General features: G+C 44.8%; 1 protein-coding gene across 2 annotated transcripts in view; it reads left to right on the top strand.

The window, feature by feature from the left end:
• rasa4 (RAS p21 protein activator 4) overlaps positions 1-23,455 on the top strand; it is a 286,693-nt gene that overhangs the window by 238,346 nt on the left and 24,892 nt on the right. For both annotated transcript variants that reach the window (XM_070857323.1, XM_070857322.1), the window contains exons 12-15: positions 4,464-4,576; positions 10,289-10,481; positions 13,716-13,853; positions 21,006-21,150. In XM_070857323.1, coding sequence (XP_070713424.1) covers positions 4,464-4,576; positions 10,289-10,481; positions 13,716-13,853; positions 21,006-21,150 — 589 coding nt within the window. The remainder of the gene's footprint in view (positions 1-4,463; positions 4,577-10,288; positions 10,482-13,715; positions 13,854-21,005; positions 21,151-23,455) is intronic.

Genomic DNA, 23,455 nt, shown 5'->3' with positions numbered 1-23,455 from the left:
ATACAGGTATAGTGGGTACAGGTATAGTTGGTACAGGTATAAAGGATACAGGTACAGCGGGTACAGGTATAGCGGGTACAGGTACAGTGGGTACAGGTACAGTAGATACAGGTACAGTGGGTACAGGTATAGTTGGTACAGGTATAAGGGATACAGGTACAGCGGGTACAGGTATAGTGGGTACAGGTACAGTGAGTACAGGTACAGTAGATACAGGTACAGTGGGTACAGGTATAGTTGGTACAGGTATAAGGGATACAGGTACAGCGGGTACAGGTATAGTGGGTACAGGTACAGTGAGTACAGGTACAGTGGGTACAGGTATAGTGGGTACAGGTACAGTAGATACAGGTACAGTGGGTACAGGTATAGTGGGTACAGGTATAAGGGATACAGGTACAGTGGGTACAGGTATAGTGCATACAGGTACAGTGGGTATAGATGATACAGGTATAGTGGGTACAGGTACAGTGGGTACAGGTATAGTGGGTACAGATACAGTGGGTACAGATACAGTGGGTACAGATATAGTAGGTACAGGTATAGTGGGTACAGGTACAGTAGATACAGGTACAGTGGGTACAGGTACAGTGGGTATAGGTATAGTGGGTACAGGTACAGTGGGTACAGGTATAGTGGGTACAGGTACAGTAGATACAGGTACAGTGGGTACAGGTATAGTGGGTACAGGTATAAGGGATACAGGTACAGTGGGTACAGGTATAGTGCATACAGGTACAGTGGGTACAGATGATACAGGTATAGTGGGTACAGGTACAGTGGGTACAGGTATAGTGGGTACAGATACAGTGGGTACAGGTACAGTGGGTACAGATATAGTGGGTACAGGTATAGTGGGTACAGGTACAGTGGGTACAGGTACAGATGATACAGGTATAGTGGGCACAGGTACAGTGGGTACAGGTATTGTGGGTACAGGTACAGTGGGTACAGGTACAGATGATATAGGTATAGTAGGTACAGGTATAGTGGGTACAGTTACAGATGATACAAGTACAGATGATACAGGTATAGTGGGTACAGGTACAGTGGGTACAGATATAGTGGGTACAGAGACAGTGGGTACAGGTATAGTGGGTACAGATACAGATGATACAGGTTACAGGTACAGTGGGTACAGGTATAGTGGGTACAGATACAGATGATACAGGTACAATGGGTACAGGAATAGTGGGTACAGATACAGATGATACAGGTACAGTGGATACAGGTATAGTGGGTACAGATACAGATGATACAGGTACAATGGGTACAGATATAGTGGGTACAGATACAGATGATACAGGTACAATGGGTACAGTTATAGTGGGTACAGATACAGATGATACAGGTTACAGGTACAGTGGGTACAGGTATAGTGGGTACAGATACAGATGATACAGGTACAATGGGTACAGGAATAGTGGGTACAGATACAGATGATACAGGTACAGTGGATACAGGTATAGTGGGTACAGATACAGATGATACAGGTACAATGGGTACAGATATAGTGGGTACAGATACAGATGATACAGGTACAATGGGTACAGTTATAGTGGGTACAGATACAGATGATACAGGTACAGTGGGTACAGGTATAGTGGGTACAGGTACAGATGATACAGGTACAGTGGATACAGGTATAGTGGGTACAGATACAGATGATACAGGTACAGTGGGTACAGGTATAGTGGGTACAGGTATAGCGGGTACAGATACAGATGATAGAGGTATAGTGGGTACACGTACAGATGATACAGGTACAGTGGGTACAGGTATAGTGGGTACAGGTACAGATGATACAGGTACAGTGGATACAGGTATAGTGGGTACAGATACAGATGATACAGGTACAGTGGGTACAGGTATAGTGGGTACAGATACAGATGATACAGGTACAGTGGGTACAGGTATAGTGGGTACAGGAACAGATGATACAGGTACAGTGGGTACAGGTATAGTGGGTACAGGTACAGATGATACAGGTACAGTAGGTACAGGTACAGATGATACAGGTATAGCCGGTCGCAGTCAGCCAGATAATGGTGGCCATGGGCTCGGCTGGGCCGCCAATGGGCAAACCAGCACTTCCTCTTGGGTACCGGGCTCCTGGTCCGGCCAAAACCCTCTCTGTTGGCCCAGTGGGCGCCACTGAAGATAATGTAGTGTTTGCAGCGACCTTGCCCTTTAACTGAAGGGGAGGGATGTTGTGTTGCATCAGTGAGATGCGGCACGTCTACATCGCGCTGACATCATCAGCATGGCGCTGATGAACATACCGGCGTCCGACCCGCTGTTCACGCTCTTCAATCCCACAGCCGACCCGAACACCGGCCAGAGATAAAAATGTTTTTAAAGTCCTCAGTATTGCTCTGCACTCTGTCCCATGGATTGGGACAGAGAAAATCTTCAGAGAAGGCAGGTGCGCCTGTTGTCAGTCGGAGGGCAATTTCGGCCCCGAAATGTTCGAACATACGAACATAAGAATTAGGAACAGGTATAGACCATACAGCCCCTTGAGCCTGCTCCGCCATTCAATTCGATCTTGGCTGATCTTTGGCCTCAACCCTACTTTCCTACCCTATCTCAATATTCCTTGATTCCCTTATTGTCCCTAAAATTCCTTTAGTGTTCAAGGTTACTAAGGCAGAGACTAGGAATACCAATTACTAGTTGTAGGTAGAGTAATCTTTCAAATAACCCAGGCTTCAACATGAACTTATTCCATGAGTTGAGAGCCTAGTAATGTACCACCAAAGGCTACTGAGTCCCCTCAGAATTGTATTTGAGCCCAGGGCTGTACTGTATCTGGCATTATTCATCTCAACCCCATGGAGGTGGTCCTCAGGACACAATGTTCACCAATGTAATATGTGCATCTGTGAGTATGCTCACAGGTTTGTAGAGCTGTTGAGTTGTGAGTGGCTTAGCCAATCATGTGATGTTCACAAGACTCAATAAACCCCAGCCATTTGGGTTCGGGGGATCCACGATGAGGCAGGTGGTTGTAAGCCTGGTGGATGAACTGTAATGTGATTGTTAAACCACCTAGTTCTTAATAGCAATGTGTTGCTTTGAATTCTCAAGCAAAGAACCCATGAAGCAAATACATTACAGCCAGCCGTCAGACAGAGTTCTGTAAGCGATCTGCTTGTTCTCACACCTAATGGGGATTCCATGGGGATGGGTAAACTAATGGTAACCCCACCCACCCCTTTACATTTTAGTTGATGAGAGCCTAAATAGCTGCAAGGTATGTTATTACAATTTGGAGGTTATTCCTTTGATGGGAGTGCCTGTTGTGTAACTTACATGCGGAAATATGCTACCTATGTAATTTTTTTAACCATATGCAGGTCGCTGAACCTTCTAATGCCCAGTAATGTCATGTAAAAGTTCTCCATACATAGAGGCAGTCAGAGAAACACAGCCATTAACCGTTGTTGTGAACTTAGACTACAAAGAAGTTTCAGTGGCCACTTTGATCTGGTATAAAAACAGAAACCTTTGGAAATACACAGGTCCACCCACATCTGAAAAGAAGAAAGATGGGGTGACCTACCCTGGAACCAGGAGGAAGAGGTTATCAAGTAAAGGAGTGATCAGGGGGTGTGGAGACCAAAAGCCTGGTCAAAGTGATGGATTTGAGGAGATTTTTAAAGAAGGAGGGAGAGGTGGAGAGGTTTTAGGAGAAGATTCCAGGGAATCGGATTCATTTGGCTGAAAGCCGCTTCGAAAGGCGAGTCAAAGGGAGGAGACACTCGAGGCCAGAATCACAGGAATCGAGAGTCCTTGCAAGATGTAAGGCTGGTGTAGATTGCAGAGTTAGGGTGGGAAGATGCAGGAACTTCGATATTGGGGTGACAATTTTTAATTTGAGGCATTGAGAGGTATGCAGGACTCAATATTGGATCGGATATGTGCAGCAGAGCTGTCATCAGATAGGGAAATTATTTTATGCTGAGGAGCTCAACCAGTAGAAATTGCTGGAGTGTTCTGGGCACCTCAATTTAGGAAGGATGTCAAGGCCTTAGAGACAGTGTACAGGAGATTTACTAGAATGGTACCAAGGGGAGACAGAGTTAAGATCATTGGCAAACAAACCAGAGGGGAGATGAGGAGAATTTCTTTTACGCAGCGAGTTGTTACGATCTGGAATGCACAGCGTGAAAGGGTGGTGGAAGCAGATACAACAATCATTTTCAAAAGGGAATTGGATTAATACTTGAAAAGGAAAATTTGCAGGGCTATGTGGAAAGAGCAGGGGGAGGGACTAATTGGATCGCTCTTTCAAAGAGCTAGCACAGGCACGATGGGCCGAATGGCCTCTTTCTGTGCTGTCTGATTCTTTGAACAGGAGGGATGGGAAATCTGGGAAAATGAGGAGCTAAATAATCATTATTATTGGTATTTTGTTGTCTTTGTCATGCAATCCTTTGTGTGTGTGTTAAATGCTGCAGGTGGCTGGGATGCAATATCTGCACAATATCCTCGGACCAACCATAACCCGGGTGTTCGAAGAGAAAAAGTATGTGGAGCTGGACCCAAATAAAGTGGAATACAAGGAAGCAGGGTAATGGTCAACCACTTGTCGTCACACCCTATTAGCCTACTGCGCCCCCACCATCAATATATGAGTGATTTGTCTGAGTAGAACAATGGGACTGTGTAGGAATGGATTTGGATTTGGTGCTTGGATCTGGTATGGGTTGATTGAGAGCTGGCAGCAGTATTTCAAAAACCTGTACTGCTCTTTGTAAAGCTAATCCTTGCTCAAAGCTGCTGTGTTCGATATTTTACTCCTTGTGCCATCTCAGGTAGATTGTCTTTCCAAACTAAGCCGAATTTCTTAAAAACAATAAAGTAACAAGCCCTAAGTTTGGGACAATCCATTTCTGCAAGATATGAGTCTTTTTACCCCATTACCTGTACCAACCATCATTATTCATTCATGGGATGTGGATGTCGCTGGCAAGGCCAGCATTTATTGCCCATCCCTAATTGCCCTTGAGAAGGTGGTGGTGAGCTGCCTTCTTGAACCGCTGCAGTTGTGTGGTGAAGGTACTCCCACAGTGTTGTTAGGGAGGGAGTTTCAGGATTTTGACCGAGCGACGGTGAATGAACAGCGATATATTTCCAAGTCAGGATGCAGTGTTAACTTGGAGGGGAACTTGCTGATGGTAGTGTTCCCATGCACCTGCTGACCTTGTCCTTCTAGGTGGTGGGTTTGGGACAGAAGCCTTGGTGAGTTGCTGCAGTGCATCTTGTAGATGGCACACACTGCAGCCACGGAGCGCCGGTGGTGGAGGGAGTGAATGTTTAAGGTGTTGGATGGGGTGCCAATCAAGCGGGCTGCTTTGTGCTGGATGGTGTCGCGCTTCCTGAGTGTTGTTGGAGCTACACTCATCCAGGCAAGTGGAGAGTATTCCATCACACTCCTGACTTGTGCCTTGTAGATGGTGGGACCTCTCTGAAGAAGAATGTTAAATTGATACCAATTTGTGCCAGACTGTAGGTAGTTACTCCTGGCAATGGCAAAGATACTATCCATTTCTTGTAGTACCCTTAATACCTGGCAGAGGGAGACTCATTCTACCACTCATGAATGTTATAACCCAGGATATGCGATGAAAGCACAGCAGGCTAGCCCACTATGTCACACATTCTCACTTTATACGCCATCTAATGAATTAATCCTTTGCGCCCTGTCTATTAAGTCAGTGTTCAGTGTGCTTTTTAATAATCACCTCCCTTTGGCAGAACAATGACAAAAACTGTCTGCACCATTTTAGGTGCAACTCACCAATGTAATGGTGCAGAAATTGCGGTTGGAGGATTCCCGCGGGCGGATACCTCCGACCTGGAAAATATCTACAAATTTCCCTGGTGGTCCGGGAGGTGGGGAATTGCTTCCCTGGGCCTCTACGCAAAGGCCTGTGCAGAGGCCCACATATCCCAGGAAGGTAAGCGCTTCGCAAGCATCCCTGGGATCATGTGGGCCGGCCCAACCAACCAAAGTAGGGGTATTTCCATTTATACTTCTGGTGAGTTTTGTATATACGGAATCAGCATAAGTATAAGAACATAAGAACATAAGAAATAGGAGCAGCAGTAGGCCATACGGCTCCTCAAGCCTGCTCCGCCATTCAATAAGATCATGGCTGATCTGATCATGGACTCAGCTCCACTTCCCCGCCCGCTCCCCATAACCCCTTATCCCCTTATCGTTTAAGAGAGTGTCTATTTCTGTCTTAAATTTATTCAATGTTCCAGCTTCCACAGCTCTCTGAGGCAGCGAATTCCAAAGATTTACAACCCCTGAGAGAAGAAATTTCTCCTCATCTCTGTTTTAAATGGGTGGCTCCTTATTCTAAGACCATGTCCTCTAGTTCTAGTCTCCCCCATCAGTGGAAACATCCTCACTGCATCCACCTTGTCAAGCCCCTCATAATCTTTCTTCGTAAGTCAAACCCCTCATCCCCAGAATTAACCTAGTGAACCTTCTCTGAACTGCCTCCAAAGCAAGTATATCCTTTCGTAAATATGGAAACCAAAACTGCACGCAATATTCCAGGTGTGGCCTCACCAATACCCTGTATAGCTGTAGCAAGACTTCCCTGCTTTTATACTCCATCCCCTTTGCAATAAAGGCCAAGATTCCATTGGCCTTCCTGATCATTTGCTGTACCTGCATACTATCCTTTTGTTTCATGCACAAGTACCCCCAGGTCCCTCTGTACTGCAGCACTTTGCAATCTTTCTCCATTTAAATAATAACTTGCTCTTTGATTTTTTTTCTGCCAAAGTGCATGACCTCACACTTTCCAACATTATACTCCATCTGCCAAATTTTTGCCCACTCACTTAGCCTATCTATGTCCTTTTGCAGATTTTTTGTGTCCTCCTCACACATTGCTTTTCCTCCCATCTTTGTATCATCAGCAAACTTGGCTACATTACACTCAGTCCCTTCTTCCAAGTCATTAATATAGATTGTAAATAGTTGGGGTCCCAACACTGATTCCTGCGGCACCCCACTAGTTACTGATTGCCAACCAGAGAATGAACTATTTATCCCGACTCTCTGTTTTCTGTTAGTTAGCCAATCCTCTATCCATGCTAATATATTACCCCCAACCCCGTGAACTTTTATCTTGTGCAGTAACCTTTTATGTGACACCTTGTCAAATGCCTTCTGGAAGTCCAAATACACCACATCCACTGGTTCCCTTGTTCCTTACATCCTCAAAGAATTCCAGCAAATTTGTCAAACATGACTTCCCCTTCATAAATCCATGCTGACTCTGCCTGACCGAATGTTGCTTTTTCAAATGTCCTGTTACTGCTTTTTTAATAATGGACTCCAACATTTTCCCAACCGCAGATGTTAGGCTAACTGGTCTTTAGTTTCCTGCTTTTTGTCTGCCTCCTTATTTAAATAGGGGTGTTGCATTTGCAGTTTTCCAATCCGCTGGGACCTCCCCAGAATAAGTATAAATAGGAATACCCCAAAAATACATAAACATTTTAAATACATTTTAAAAGCATTACATATTTAAAATTAATCAAAATGGAATTTAATTAATTATTTAAAACAAAAATTAAATTTTTTGAAAAATAAATTTACATATTTTAAAGGGTCTAACAATAAACTTACCCTATTTCACAGGTTTTTAAAAGTTTAAATTATTGAAACAAATGCATTTTTTTGTCCTTTAATAGTCTTATGCTGAAAAAAACAGGCCTTGCACCTGCTTTTATCAGTCGTAAGAATTTCACAGGCATTCACTGGGCAGAAGTTGGGCAAATAGCGAAACTCTCCACCCGCAGAGGCCCATTTCTATTAGATTCGTACGATCTGTTAAGAGGATTCTTGACAGATCGCAAGTTCCGGGTTTAGGCACATGTGCAGTGCATGTCTATACCTGGAACTTGCGGGGCCCCTATGGGTGCAAGCACACCTCATACGCACCCATAGGGCTGTGAATTCAGCCATATAAAACAGGTATGACTACACTCCATTCTCTAGGAGTTGCTGCAGAACAATAGGTGTTAAAACCAAATCAAAGCAGTGATAGTTTCCAAGTTAAGACTGTGTTAGCGCCGTCAGGTCCCAAATGAGAAGCAGTCTATAGAAACCAAGCCTGTAAATGACACTGAGGTGTATGTAACCTGCTGCAGTCACTCTGACCATTTTTATTTCCTATGTGTTTTACACTTGTCTGCAATTAATTACTCTACATAAGTTTGAGGTCATCCAAAACTCGGCTGCCCGTGTCCTAACTTACACCAAGTCCCGCTCACCCATCACTGTGCTCACTGACCTACATTAGCTCCCGCTTAAACAATGCCTCAATTTAAAAATTCTCATCCTTGTTTACAAATCCCTCCATGGCCTCGCCCCTCCCTATCTCTGTAATCTCCTCCAGTTTCACAACCCCCCGAGATACCTGCGCTCCTCTAATTCTGGCCTCTTGAGCATCCCTGATTATAATCGCTCAAACATTGGTGGCCGTGCCTTCAGCTGTTTGCGCCCTAAACTCTGGAACTCCATCCCTAAACCTCTCCACCTCTCTTTCCTCCTTTAAGAGGCTCCTTAAAAGATACCTCTTTGACCAAGCTTTTGGTCATCTGCCGTAATTTCTTTTTATGTGGCTCGGTGTCAAATTTGTTTAATTTTTGTCATATAACACTGCTGTGAAGCGCCTTGGGACGTTTTACTACATTTTATTACATTTTGGCTACCACTTGAGACCCGAGCCTTTAACCTCTATTTACACGTCCTTCTCCCGCTTTTTCTCTCTTTCCCTCAATGGTCAATATCTAGCGTATTGTAAAATTGTTGTGAAGCACCTTGGGACGTTTTACTACGTTAAAGGTGCTTTATAAATAAAAGTTTAAGGTGCGACAGGTACAACGTCTCAAATCCGGCTGTCCGAAAATCGGAATCGTCTGAAAACCGGACATTTTTGAGAAAATCCCATTTGATATTCAGTAAAATAAAGTCCGGAATTATTGTCCAATAATGACCGGACTAGTTATCGGCTTCGCTGCTAGGTTTTAAATGGCGTGCGATCGGTCCGAGCCTTGCCGAATGACCCTCAACCCTGGCCCGACCCGACTTGACCCACGCCACCATTGTCTGTCTCAGTAGCATAAGTACGCTCTTCGGATGCTCTGGTGTTTTCTTGTCCGAAATCAGAAAAATCCGAAAACTGGCACGGTCTCGGTCCCGAGGGTTGCCGGATTTGAGGCGTTGTACCTGTATATAAATACAAGCTGTTGTTGGTGTTAATATTTATTCTGCTGCCCGCTTGTAGATTTTATCCAATATACTTTGTAACTCATTGGCGCTGAAATCCTGGCCTCCCCGGGTCCGCGCTGAGTGTCTACGTACTCGGGAATGCATCGCAAAAGCCGGTTTTCAACACACAATGCGCATGCGCTGAAAACCGGCTTTTCCGATCTGTCGAGCTGGAGCTTGGCAGATCTTCCGCATCTCGGGAGCGAGGACATTCGCATGGGCAAGATTGCGGGATTTATCCATATCTTGCCCAGTAAATGTCCTGAAAACTTTTGCGCCTGATAAAAGCAGGTACATAGCTTACTTTTACAGGAGTAAGAGTCTTAAAACACACTTAAAACATGCAAAATAAAATGAAAAATACACGTTTTATTTTTAAAAACCCTGTCCACTACATTAAATATATTTTAAACTATAATTTAAAATTTTTTTAAAAACTCAATTTTTTTTCTCTAAGATATTTATTAACTTTAATTTCAATTAATTTTAATTATGTGAGGTGTTTTTTTAATTTTTTATTTGGTGTTATTGTGTTTGTTTTTTTCCCCTCAATTAATAGCAATGAGAACTTGTAAATACGGAGTTCCCATTGCTATTAATTGAGAATACTTTACCTGATTGGCTGAGCAGTCACATGTGGCTGCACCTTCTGCATGAGAACCTGGAGGGCGGGAGCACGCTCCGCAGTGCGGGAAGAGAAGGCCCCCCCACCGGAATCCCAGGCTCCTCCCGGACCACCAGGTAAATTCGTAGAAATGTTTCAGTCGGAGGCAGTTGCCCGCGGGAAGCCTCCCACCGCAATTTCAGCCCCAATATCTCTCGTTCTCTCACTCCCTTGTATTCTTTATTTCATTTTTTCACTCTGTTTTTCACTTTCTATCTCTCTGAGCCACATACGACAGTAGTGCAGAATAACACACTGCAAGGGAAAGCCAATTGCAAAAGATATATATAAATATATTAATAACATCTTTCTTTCAGTTGTTCAGGGCTCCATCGGTGCCATACAGAGGCGGATATCATTCAGCAGAGCACACAGTGTCTGCAGTCCTACCTGACCGAGCTGATTGAAGCCATTGTGAACTCGGTGGAACAGTGCCCTTCCACGATCAGAGCCACCTTCAGAGAGCTCTTTAAAAGTGTGGAGCAGAGATTCCCTCAGGATCACTACAAGGTGCGTACTGCAGCAGCTGCCTTGAGTTTAGCTGCTCTCTCAAGACTATTGTCTCTCGTCAGGTCTCTCACTCTTTCAATCTCCCGGTACAGACTGGAATCTGAAATAAAAACAAAAAATGCAGTTTCCCAACAGTATCTGACAGAGAACAGCAGCTCAGTGGTTCAGATGTGACCATTCCTCTAAACTAGTTCATGCTGATTGACCTCCTGTGCGGTTGAATCCTTTTCCATTTATATTATATGCGCCGATGTATTTGAATGGATTCTAGTCTTTTTCACCTCTTTTATTCAGTTCGGTGCCTCTATTGGCGACTAGAGCCTATTCTCATTCATACACCACAGCCATGTTGCAGAAGGTGACCATTGACTTATTCAACATAGTGGACAGACACGGGATCCCATAGCCATCAGCACTAACTCAGAAACGTGAAGGCTATAAATGAACATCAATTATGCGCTGGTACAGGAATTCCAACATGTGGGATTCAGATGTATGTCCCCTCCTCTGAGTTCCCTATCTCCACTGTGCTGCCCTCAGAAAGCACGCAGCATGGCCATGCACAGCCCCACAGTAAGGAAAGGAAAATCAAAGGGACAACCCATCATCAGGCATATCGTTTCAGAGTGAAATTAGTAAATAGACGGGGATGGCTAATTTACCCACCATCTCACCCACATTACGACCAGCAATGAAAAACAGAATGAGGGCAGGAACTAGAGGATAATACATCTTTAAAATAAAATGGCCATCAACTCATCTTCTGGTTTATATTTATGAATAATAATGTATTCTGTATTTGAATAATGTTCCCACTCCTGGAGTTCTCACTCTTCCCTCGAATGGCTGAGTTCATCATGAAACCAGACATTGTCCCTGCTCTTCCATCCATTACTCTTTGTGATGGACTCAAAACAGAGCAGAAGAAGGCTGGATGACAAATATATCACAACATGTTTCACAAGCCATTAGGACATTCCTTACTATTTTTTTTTAATACCAAATACCTCAGTGAAATACCAGCTAGCCGCTGATCCCTTGGGACTGTCAAGGTCCGCACCGTGAGTGAAAGGGCAGGAGGAACACATCATCAGCAGGGTTGGGTTTTTTTTTGCTCCAGAACACAATTAAATAGTGAATTATACACAGCATTTTTGAATCTTTATGGTGGATTGTATGTGTATTTTAAAAGAATTACGAAGTTCTGAGTTTAATTTCAAATGGAAAAAGAAATCCATCGGCAGGGCTTTAGAAAAATGACTTATTGCTCAAGTGTCAGCGGAGCTCGGCAGAGCTGCTAGTCTCGAGTCCGGACTGGTCTTACACACACACACGGCTGGTTCCAGACAGCCCAAGGCAGAGGCCTCCAATTCTTGGGCTTCGGGTTTTCATCCGTTGACTACGAATGGATGGAATTCTAGACATATTCCATGTACAAAAAACATCAACTTGTATTTATATAGCACCTTTAACATAGTGAAACGTCCCAATGTGCTTCACAGGAGTATTGTAAGATAAAAATTTGACACCGAGCCGCATAAATAGAAATCAGCGCAGGCTTGGTCAAAGAGGTAGGTTTTAAGGAGAGTCTTGAAAGAGGAAAGAGAGGTAGAGAGGCGGAGAGGTTTAGGGAGGGAGTTCCAGAGCTTGGGGCCCAGGCAACAGAAGGCACGGCCACCAATGGTTGAGCGATTATAATCAGGGATGCTCAGGAGGGCAGAATTAGAGGAGCGCAGATACCTTGGGGAGTTGTGGGGCTGGAGGAGATTACAGAGATAGGGTGGGGCGAGGCCATGGAGGGATTTTAAAATAAGGATGAGAATTTTGAAATCGAGGCGTTGCTTAACATGAAGCCAGTGTGGGTCAGCGAGCACAAGGGTGATGCGTGAGCAGGACTTGCTGCGAGTTAGGACATGGGCTGCCGAGTTTTGGATCACCTCTAGTTTACGCAGGGTAGAATGTGGGAGGCCAGCCAGGAGTGCGTTGGAATAGTCAAGCCGAGAGGTAACAAAGGCATGGATGAGGGCTTCAGCAGCGGATGAGCTGAGGCAGGGGCGGAGACAGGCAAAATAGGCAGTCTTAGTTATGCTGTGGATATATGGTCGAATGCTAATTTCAGGGTCAAATATGACATCAAGATAGTGAACAGTCTGGTTCAACCTCAAACAGAAGTTATAATACATGAGTATTATACCAGCAGTTCTACTCAAGAAGCCCTCACTCAGTCAAGCACTGTCACAAATGCTCATGCTTAGGAAGTCCTTCACCAAACCAATAGCTGGTTATTTGGGCTATCAGGGTGACCATAGCTGGAACATTCTTTTGGCCCCTTTCTCTATTTCGTTCCCCAGTGTAACTAAAATGCCTGATTCTGATGAAGCATGCATGCCCCCAAAAATATAGCCTTTTTAAAAATTCTCCTTTTGGATGTTTACTGGTCTGCTCTGTGTTTCCAGCATTTTCTGCTTTTATGTCAGAACTTCAGCATTGATGGGTTTTTTTTAAACGCTGTGTTAATTACTTTTCCAGTGTCAGCCGTGGCTCAGTGGGTAGCACTCTTGCCTCTGAGTCAGAAGGTTGTGGGTTCAAGTCTCACTCCAGGAACTTGAGCACAAAAACCTAGGCTGGCACTCCAGCGCAGTGCTGAGGGAGTGCTGCACTGTCAGAGGTGCCATCTTTTGGATGAGATGTTAAACCGAGGCCCCGTCTGCCCTCTCAGGTGGACGTAAAAGATCCCATGGAACTATTTCAGAGAAAAGCAGGGGAGTTATCCCCAGTGTCCTGGACAATATTTCTCCCTCAAACAACATAACCAAAACAGATTATCTGGTCATTATCACATTGCTGTTTGTGGGAGCTTGCTGTGTGCAAATTGGCTGCCCCGTTTTTCACATTACAACAGTGACCACACTCCAGAAGTAATTAATTGGCTGTAAAGCGCTTTGAGACGTCCGGTGGCCATTAAAGGTGCTATATAAATCCAAGTCTTTCTTTCTTTTTAAACTCAGTGCCATACTATATGCAGTGAGTTGTTATGATCTGGAATGCACTGCTTGAAAGGGTGGGGGAAGCAGATTCAATAGTAACTTTCAAAAGGAAAGTGGATATATACTCGAACGGAAGAAATTCCCAGGACTATGGAGAAAGAGCAGAGGAGTGGGATAGCTCTACCAAAGTGCCAGTGGACCCAGAGATGTTGTGCTCCTATTAATCCTCCTGTTGCTTTCCATACAGAATATCAAGTACATCGCAGTCACCAGCTTTCTGTGCTTACGCTTCTTCTCACCGGCTATCATGTCTCCCAAGCTCTTCTACCTACGCCCTAAACATGCAGATGCACGGACCAGCAGGACGTTACTGCTTCTGGCCAAGGTGAGCTGTCCTGGGAGTCGGTGGCTTGACGATATCTAGTATGAATTAGCCACTTCTGGGTTTAAAAAAAAATGCCAATTATTACTGCACCCGTGCCAGAGTTAATTCTCCTTCATTACAACAATTACCACATTCCAAAAGTGCTTCATTAGTTGTAAAGTGCTTTGAGACGTCCAGTGGTCGTGAACAGCGCTATATAAATGCAAGTCTTTTTTTTTCTTCCATTTCCCTGCGCACCCTCAAGATGATGTAGGTATACAGGTGTGAAACTAATTTAGTGGATGAAAAATTGCATTTTGTGCACTTGCAGTGCGCTCCCGGTGAGAGTCACTCCCGGCAGGAGCAGGGAATCAGTCCCTGAAAGTGCTGCGTAGGGCCTGGTGTTTCCGCATGATTTCTGTCCCAATAACAGCTTCATCTGGGCAGATCCACGTCAAATAGCACAAAGGATCGGAAAATGTTCGGCATAAATGAGTTTCGCCCATAACTACATTGTGCCCAAATATTGCCATTTTTAAGCCAATGAATGACTCATGGCCGATTTCACACTTGGGCTTATGTTCACGAGTTTGTACAATTTCACATTGGCCACGCGGGTGGATTTTGGGCGCAATGTGTTGATTGCGCACCAAACGGAAACTCAAGACCTTGATCTTGAAACTTGTAGCATTTGTCAATGTTGAAGCACTCACTGATTTTCCAGGAAATTCCCTTTTGCCTGGCACCACATGTAATAAGTCAATCAAAACGAAACGGTGTAAGTATTAGCTGTCAGGCAGTCAATGCTAGTTACTCATTATAGACCCTGAGGTGCTCAGTACTGACTTCAGCTCAGCCAATGGTGGCATTAAACACCAGCAAGAACTATAGTGCGGCCACGAGAGCTGCATTAATTTTATCAGTTTAAAGATGGAAGGATGTCAGGATGGATTGTGGATCAGAGATAGGCCACCAACAATAACAACTTGCATTTATATAGCGCCTTTGACATAGTAAAATATCCCAAGGTGCTTCACAAGAATGTAATCAATGAGCCAAAGAAGGAGACATAAGGATAGGTGACTTGGTCAAAGAGGTAGCTTTTAAGGAGGGTGAAGGTAGGAGGGGGAGGCAGAGAGGCTTATGGAGGGAATTCCAGAGATTAGGGCTTAAGCAACCAAAGGCACGGAGCGTCGAAAATCAGGGTTGCACAAGAGGCCAGAATTGGAAGAGCACAGAGATCTGAGGGTTGTGGGGCTGGAGGAGGTTACAGAGATAGGGAGGGAGCGAGGCCATGGAGGGATTTGACCACAAGGATGCCGATTTTCAAATCGAAGCAGCCGAGGACTGGGGGCCAATGAAGGTCAGCGAGCACAGGGGTTATGGGTGAGCGGGACTTGGTGCGAATTAGGGTATGTCGGTACAGAGGAGGGAAATGTGGAAGAGGCTACCAGCTTGGAACAAGAACCTGTGATGGGTGGGGCCAAAGCTCCTGTCAGTAAGGAGCAGTCAGGGTTATTGTATTCAGAAATGTGTCATGATAATCTTGTGGGAAGTTGGAGAGTTGGGCCGATGGGCCGATGGGCCAATGGGCCAATGGGCCAATGGTCTTCTCCTGCCTAAATTTGTAACTATGTCTCCAACCCAGAGTCAGTGAAGTGACCCTGTAGTCTTGCCACCAGGACATACTTAACAAGCAGAGACCTTTTTTCCCATTAGAGTTTTATCATTTGGGGATTCAAGGACTAGGGGGCATAGTCTAAGGGCTGGATTTTATTGTCCTTTGCGCTCTGGATTTCGCCTCGGAGCGGCGTGAAATGAGGTGGCGAGGTTTCCTGCGTCCGGTCAAGATCCTCAGGCTGGGTTTTGCGGCGGAGCTAAGCAACACAGCCGGGGAGAGCTGCACCGGGTATACAACACCTCCAATTGCGACACCGTCTGAGTTTTGACTCGAACCCGACTAGTACGCCTGGAATCGCGCCTCACAATAGCCGCTTGGGAAACCAGAGCGGTCCAGTCATACCGCCGGCAGTGAGGAAGGTAATGTGCTGTAAAGATAAATCGAGTGTTTGTTCTATTAATTTTTTCAGTGATTTGTGTTGTGGTAGTGTGGGCAATGTTTTGGGAATGTTTTTGTGTTTTTTGTTCAGGTTCTCCCCCCTGTCCCCATGGCCTCTCTCGGAGCGCACACGGCCCGGCACTTTAGTTCATGAGTTTCCAATCCTTGCGCCTCGAAAGTTGTCCAACGCCTCCCTTCGCACTGCGCCCCCTGGTGCAGGGCCCAGATGCCCAAACTTCCTTACTAAAGCGCAAACTATTCTCGGCCGGTAACGTTCCCACCCCGCCTCCGTTTTTGCCCCGAAAATAGAAAAGCCTAAAACCCAGCCCTAAAAACGAGAGCCAGAGCGTTCAGGAGTGAAATTAGGAAACACCTCTATACACATAGGGTGGTAGAGGTTTGGAATTCTCTTCCACAAATGGCAATTGATAGTAAATCAATTGTTAATTTTAAATCGGAGATTGATAGCTTTTTGTTAACCAAAGGTATTAAGGGATATGTGCCAAAGGCAGGTATATGGAGTTAGATCATAGATCAGCCATGATCTCATTGAATGGCGGAACAAGCTCGAGGGGCTGGATGGCCTCCTCCTGTTCCTTTGTTCCTATCACTCTGGTCAGATCCAGACCCTGGTCAGCCTGCTTCTGTTTACTGACACTCTCTGTAACTATGGGAGGAATCAGCATATTGAGAACCAGTTCTGCACCATGCTGCAGGAGCCATGAAAGATGGGTGACTCTCTTCAATGAATGACTGGTAATTTTCTAGGGGTGAGAGGCCTGGTACTCCTGTGTTTGTGTCGTAGTGTCAGTCCTGACAAATATACATAATGCTCTGCATTGAACAATGCCTGAAGGAGTTGCAGGAGTCGGAACGTGGGGAGGCTAGAGAAGCTGGGGTTGTTCTCCTCCTTAGAGCAGAGAAGGCTAAGGGGAGATTTAATAGAGGTGTTCAAAATGATGAGTGGTTTTGATAGAGTAAATAAGGAGAAACGGTTTCCACTGGTGGGTATGTTGGTAAATAGAGGACACATAGAAACATAGAAAATAGGTGCAGGAGTATTCGGCCCTTCAAGCCTGCACCACCATTCAATAAAATCATGGCTGATCATTCCATCAGTACCCTTTCCTGCTTTCTCTCCATACCCCTTGATCCCCTTAGCCGTAAGGGCCATATCTAACTCCCTCTTGAATATACCCAATGAACTGGCATCAACAACTCTCTACGGCAGGGAATTCCACAGGCTAACAACTCTCTGAGTGAAGAAGTTTCTCCTCAACTCAGTCCTAAATGGCCTACCCCTTATCTTAAGACTGTGTCCCCTGGTTCTGGACTTCCCCAACATCTGGAACATTCTACCCACATCTAACCTGTCCAGTCCCGTCAAAATCTTATATGTTTCTATGAGATCCCCTCTCATCCTTCTAAACTCCAATGTATAAAGGCCCAGTTGATCCAGTCTCTCCTCATATCAGTCCAGCCATCCCGGGAATCAGTCTGATGAACCTTCGCTGCACTCCCTCAATAGCAAGAACGTTCTTCCTCAGATTAGGAGACCAAAACTGAACACAATATTCCAGGTGAGGCCTTACCAAGGCCCTGTACAACTGCAGTAACACCTCCCTGCTTCTATATTCAAATCCTCTAGCTATGAAGGCCAACATACCATTTGCCTTCTTCACCACCTGCTGTACCTGAATGCCAACTTTCAATGACTGATGAACCATGACACCCAGGTCTCGTTGCACCTCCCCTTTTCCTATCTGCCGCCACCTTTTCCTATCTGCCGCCATTCAGATAATATTCTGCCTTCGTGTTTTTGCCCCCAAAGTGGATAACCTCACATTTATCCACATTATACTGCATCTGCCATGCACTTGCCCACTCACCTAACCTGTCCAAGTCACCCTGCAGCCTTTTAGCGTCCCCTTCACAGCTCACAACGCCACCCAGCTTAGTGTCATCTGCAAACTTGGAGATATTACACTCAATTCCTTCATCTAAATCATTAATGTATATTGTAAAGAGCTGGGGTCCCAGCACTGAGCCCTGCGGTACTCCACTAGTCACTGCCTGCCATTCTGAAAAGGACCCATTTATCCCGACTCTCTGCTTCCTGTCTGCCAACCAGTTCTCTATCCACGTCAGTATATTACCCCCAATACCATGTGCTTTGATTTTGCACACAAATCTCTTGTGTGGGACCTTGTCAAAAGCCTTTTGAAAGTCCAAATACATCACATCCACTGGTTCTCCCTTGTCCACTCTACTAGTTACACCCTCAAAATATTCCAGAAGATTTGTCAAGCATGATTTCCCTTTCATAAATCCATGCTGACTTAGACTGATCCTGTCACTGCTTTCCAAATGCGCTGCTATTTCATCCTTAATAATTGATTCCAACATTTTCCCCACTACTGATGTCAGGCTAACCGGTCTATAATTACCCGCTTTCTCTCTCCCTCCCTTTTTAAAAAGTGGTGTTACATTAGCTACCTTCCAGTCCATAGGAACTGATCCAGAGTCGATAGACTGTTGGAAAATGATCACCAATGCATCCACTATTTCTAGGGCCACTTCCTTAAGTACTCTGGGATGCAGACTATCAGGCCCCGGGGATTTATCGGTCTTCAATCCCATCAATTTCCCTAACACAATTTCCCGCCTAATAAGGATATCCTTCAGTTCCTCCTTTTCACTAGACCCTTGGTCCCCTAGTACATCCGGAAGTTTATTTGTGTCTTCCTTCATGAAGTCAGAATCAAAGTATTTGTTCAATTGGTCTGCCATTTCTTTGTTTCCCATTATAAATTCACCTGAATCCGACTGCAAGGGACCTATGTTTGACTTCACTAATCTTTTTCTCTTTACATATCTATAGAAGCTTTGGCAGTCAGTTTTTATGTTCCCAGCAAGCTTCTTCTCGTACTCTATTTTCCCCCTCTTAATTAAACCCTTTGTCGCCCTCTGCTGAATTCTAAATTTCTCCCAGTCCTCAGGTTTGCTGCTTTTTCTGGTCAATTTATATGCCTCTTCCTTGGATTTAACACTATCCTTAATTTCCCTTGTTAGCCACGGTTGAGCCACCTTCCCCGTTTTATTTTTACTCCTGACAGGGATGTACAATTGCTGAAGTTCATCCACGTAATCTTTAAATGTTTGCCATTGCCTACCCACCGTCAACCCTTTAAGTATCATGTGCCAGTCTATTCTAGCCAATTCATGCCTCAAACCATCGACGTTACCTTTCCTTAAGTTCAGGACCCTAGTCTCTGAATTAACTGTGTCACTCTCCACCTTAATAAAGAATTCTACCATGTTATGGTCACTCTTCCCCACGGTTGCTAATTAGTCCTTTCTCATTACACATCACCCAGCCTAGCTCCCTAGTTGGTTCCTCGACATATTGGTCTAGAAAACCATCCCTAATACACTCCAGGAAATGCTACCAGTTTGGTTAGCCCAATCAATATGTAGATTGAAGTCACCCATGATAACTGCCGTATCTTTATTGCATGCATCCCTAATTTCTTGTTTGATGCTGTCCCAACCTTATTACTACTGTTTGGTGGTCTGTACACAGCTCCCACTAGTGTTTTCTGCCCTTTGGTATTCCGTAGCTCCACCCATACCGATTCCACATCATCCAAGCTAATGTCCTTTCTTACTGTTGCATTAATTTCCTCTTTAACCAGCAATGCCACCCCGCCTCCTTTTCCTTTCTGTCTATCCTTCCTAAATGTTCGTCCCATTCCCCCACAGATTTAAGAAAATTGGTAAAAGAACCAGAGAGGAGATGCAGAGATGTTATTTACGCAGCAAGTTGTGATCTGGAATGCACTGCCTGAAAGTTTAGTGGAAGCAGATTCAATAGTAACTTTCAAAGGGAAATTGGATATAAAATTGAAAAGGGAAAGTATGGGGAAAGAGTGGGGGAGTGGGGCGAATTGGACAGCTCTTTCAAAGAGCCGATGCAGGCATGATGGGCTGAATGGCATCTTTCTGTGTTGTATGATTCGATAAGCAGCCCACAACCAGAACACTCCAAAGAAAAAGAACAAGGGTGAGACAAACAACATAAATGAACCAAACATCCCATGATAACATCAAAAACACACACATCATTGGACATTTACAGAGTCAAAATTAACTGGCTCAGTGAGTATTTAAAGAATGAAGATGATTCTACAACATGTGTTTATGTTTAAATAGAAAATGATGTGCCATATGACCGTGCACACATTAAGCAGACACAAAGGGTAGTGAACTATTAAAAGGTCAGACATTTTAATTGAATCAGTCAAAGACGAGCATAATTAGTGTCTTTTATGCCAAGAGTACAGAGCATAAAAGCTCAACAAGTTGAAGCACGGTGAGATGAAGAAAACAGTGGGAGAAGCTTGTACAATAAACAGGAATATCAGAACATTGGGAGCAGGAGTAGGCCATTCGGCCCCTCGAGCCTGTTCCACCATTCAATCAGATCATGGCTGATCTTCTACCTCAACTCCACTTTCCTGCACTATCCCCATATCCCTTGATTCCCTTAATATTCAAAAATCTATCGATCTCTGTCTTGAATATCCTCAAAGACTGAGCCTCCACAGCCCCCTGGGGTAGAGAATTCTAAAGATTCACCACTCTGTGAGTGAAGAAGTTTCTCCTCATCTCAGTTCTAAATGGCCGACTCCTTATTCTGAGGCTATGACCCCTGGTTCTAGACTCCCCTGTCAGGGGAAACAACCTCCCTGCATTGACCCTGTCAAGCGTTGGAACATCAGAACCAGATCATCAGGAAACACAGACCACGTAACAGCAGCAACAAAATGTGAAAGGGAATATTTAACCCTTTACCAACATCACTAAAAGCAGATTATCTGGTCATTATCACATTACTATTTGTGGGAGTTTGCTGTGCTCAAATTGGCTACTGCGTTTCCTAAATTACAACAGTGACTGCACCGCCAAAAAGTACTTCATTGGCTGGAAAGGGCTTTGGGATGTCCCGAGGTATGAAAGGCGCTATAGAAATGCAGGGTTTTTTTAACCTCTTTACATCATCCTTTGACAGTGAATGGCATAAAGCGCAGACTGTCCGACCTTCTGTCTTGTAGGCAATCCAAAGTATCGGCAACATGGATACCAACATAGCCCGGGGGAAGGAAACCTGGATGGCACCACTACAGCCCCATATTCTCCAAGGAGTCACGTGCTTTAAAGACTTCATCATCAAGCTAATTGACATTGAGGAGGATGAAGGTGAATACATTCAGAACTCTGTAAAGATGCATTTCACTGAAACAATGCATTAATCAATCTTCAGGTACTGGCATTGACTAATCAACTACCTATTGTCTCCATTCCGGTATTGCTAGATCCATTGGATAATGTGGGATGTTTGGATGTGGGCCCATTCTTCTGATTTTCCTTGCCTATTCAACAAGAGACGGCGTCTGATTGATTTTCCATTCAGAGGAAGAATTATAACTAATCGCAACTTAAGCAATCAAACAGTACAATGGCGTGATTGGTAGGGTCGCTCAGACACTTAGCAACCTACCATGGCAACAGAGCGCATCATACTGTCCCCTCCCCCACCCCAAGATTAAAAATTGAATCTTTAAGGAAAAAAAGTAATTTGCTAAAACTGTACAAGCTACGAATCCAGCTTCAGTGCCCAAGTTCACGATATATCGTCCCGCTTGACCCCATAGTCTGTTCGCAATCTCAGCCGCTCGCACCTGATGGGCAGGTGGCGACGAGGGACATGGCCCCTTGTGTGATCTCATGTTTAAACAGGTTGTGGGATCTAACCAGACGATGGCTGATCAATCTTGGTTAACATTTCACAGTCGTTGATGCAAAGGCTGAGGATCGGGCCGTACATTATATTTACACACGATTCAGTTGGAACCCTGGTAGTGGCTGAGTCCTTGCAGCAGATGAGGTCGATCAGGATTTAAATGACAATTTTTATTTTAAAAAATCAAAATGGGGTCGAGAGAAAACGGGTAAAAGGGGCGATCGAGCAAGCAGAATTAAATTATTCATCATTCTGAACTGAAGTTGTGATTTCAAGTGTTGTAGTTCTACAATTTTGTCATTCTGGTTTGTCACGCTGCTTGTCCGACATCCAGTGTTGGATAAGCAGAAATTTCTTCCAACTGAATGTTGAGAAGTCTCTGCCACAAACTCCTTTTCCTCGCCACTGACTCCATCCCTCTCACCATCTGAGGCTGAACCAGACTCTTCCCAACCATGGAGTCTTACTTGGCCCCGAGATGAGCTTCCCCCTGCAATGTATTTGCTTCATGGGTTCTTTTCTTAAGAATTCATAGCAACACATTGTTATTAAGAACTAGTTGGTTTATTAGCAAACGGTTGAACAATCACACTACACATTACCAGTTCATCCACCAGGCTCACAGCCACCTGCCTCATCATGGATCCCCCGAACCCAACTGGCTGGGGTTTTATTGAGTCTTGTGAACATCACGTGACTGGCTAAGCCACTCACAACTCAACAGCTCTACAAACCCGTGAGCATACTCACAGGGGCATACATCACACCAACCACATATCCGCTTCATCACTAAGATCGCCTATTTCCATCTCCCTAACATCACCCAACTCCACCTTTGCCTCAACTCATCCGCTGCTGAAACCCTCATCCATGCCTTTGTTACCTCTAGACTCGACTATTCCAATGCTCTCCTGGCCGATGTCCCTGCATTCTACGTAAACTTAAGCTCATCCAAAACTCTGCTACCCGTGTCCTAACTCCCACCAAGTCCCGTTCACCCATCACGCCTGTGCTCGCTGACCCACATTGGCTTCCGGTCCTCAAGCGCCTGGATTTTTAAATGATCATCCTGGTGTTCAAAACCATCCATGGCCTCGCCCCTCCCTATCGCGGTAACCTCCTCCAGCCCTACAATTCTCTGCGATCTCTGTACTCCTCCAATTATGGTCTCTTGCGTATCCCTGATTTTCATCGCTACACCTCTGGTGCCCATGCTTTCAGCTGTCTATGCTTTAAGCTGTGGAATTTCCTCCCTAAAGCTCTCTGCCTCTCTCTCCTCCTTTAAGACGCTCCTTAAAAGCTACTTCTTTGACCAAGCTTTTGTGACCTATCCTAATATCTCCTTATGTAGCTTGGCATTAAATACAGTCTGATAACACTCCTGTGAAGCACCTTGGGCTGTTTTACTATGTTAAAGGTGCTATATAAATACAATTTGTTGTTATTGTAATTTGAACGGTACAGTGAGATGAAATGTTGCCAAATTATTCAGCCCAGTGTGACAGTCAGGGGCCTGTGTCTGATAGGGTTTCCTGACACTTCCACCCCCGCCCCCCCACCTTTAATCTGCTAATTTCTCCTGATGGCATTGAATCGTGGTGCCACAGCTCCACAGATGCTGGTCCATCCCTGATAACTCCTTGAGTGGACATTCTCCATGTGTGAGCCGAGACAGTAATCGTTGCCCAGCTATTCAAACGTAGGAAGCATCACAACCTGATGTTTCCAGTATAGGGTTTCTGTCGGGATCAATAAGGTAGA

This window comes from Pristiophorus japonicus, chromosome 16 (genome assembly GCF_044704955.1).
Source record: "Pristiophorus japonicus isolate sPriJap1 chromosome 16, sPriJap1.hap1, whole genome shotgun sequence".
NCBI lineage: Eukaryota > Metazoa > Chordata > Chondrichthyes > Pristiophoridae > Pristiophorus > Pristiophorus japonicus.
Note: the sequence above shows the minus strand (reverse complement) of the source record. Positions and strands in the feature narration are given on the sequence as shown.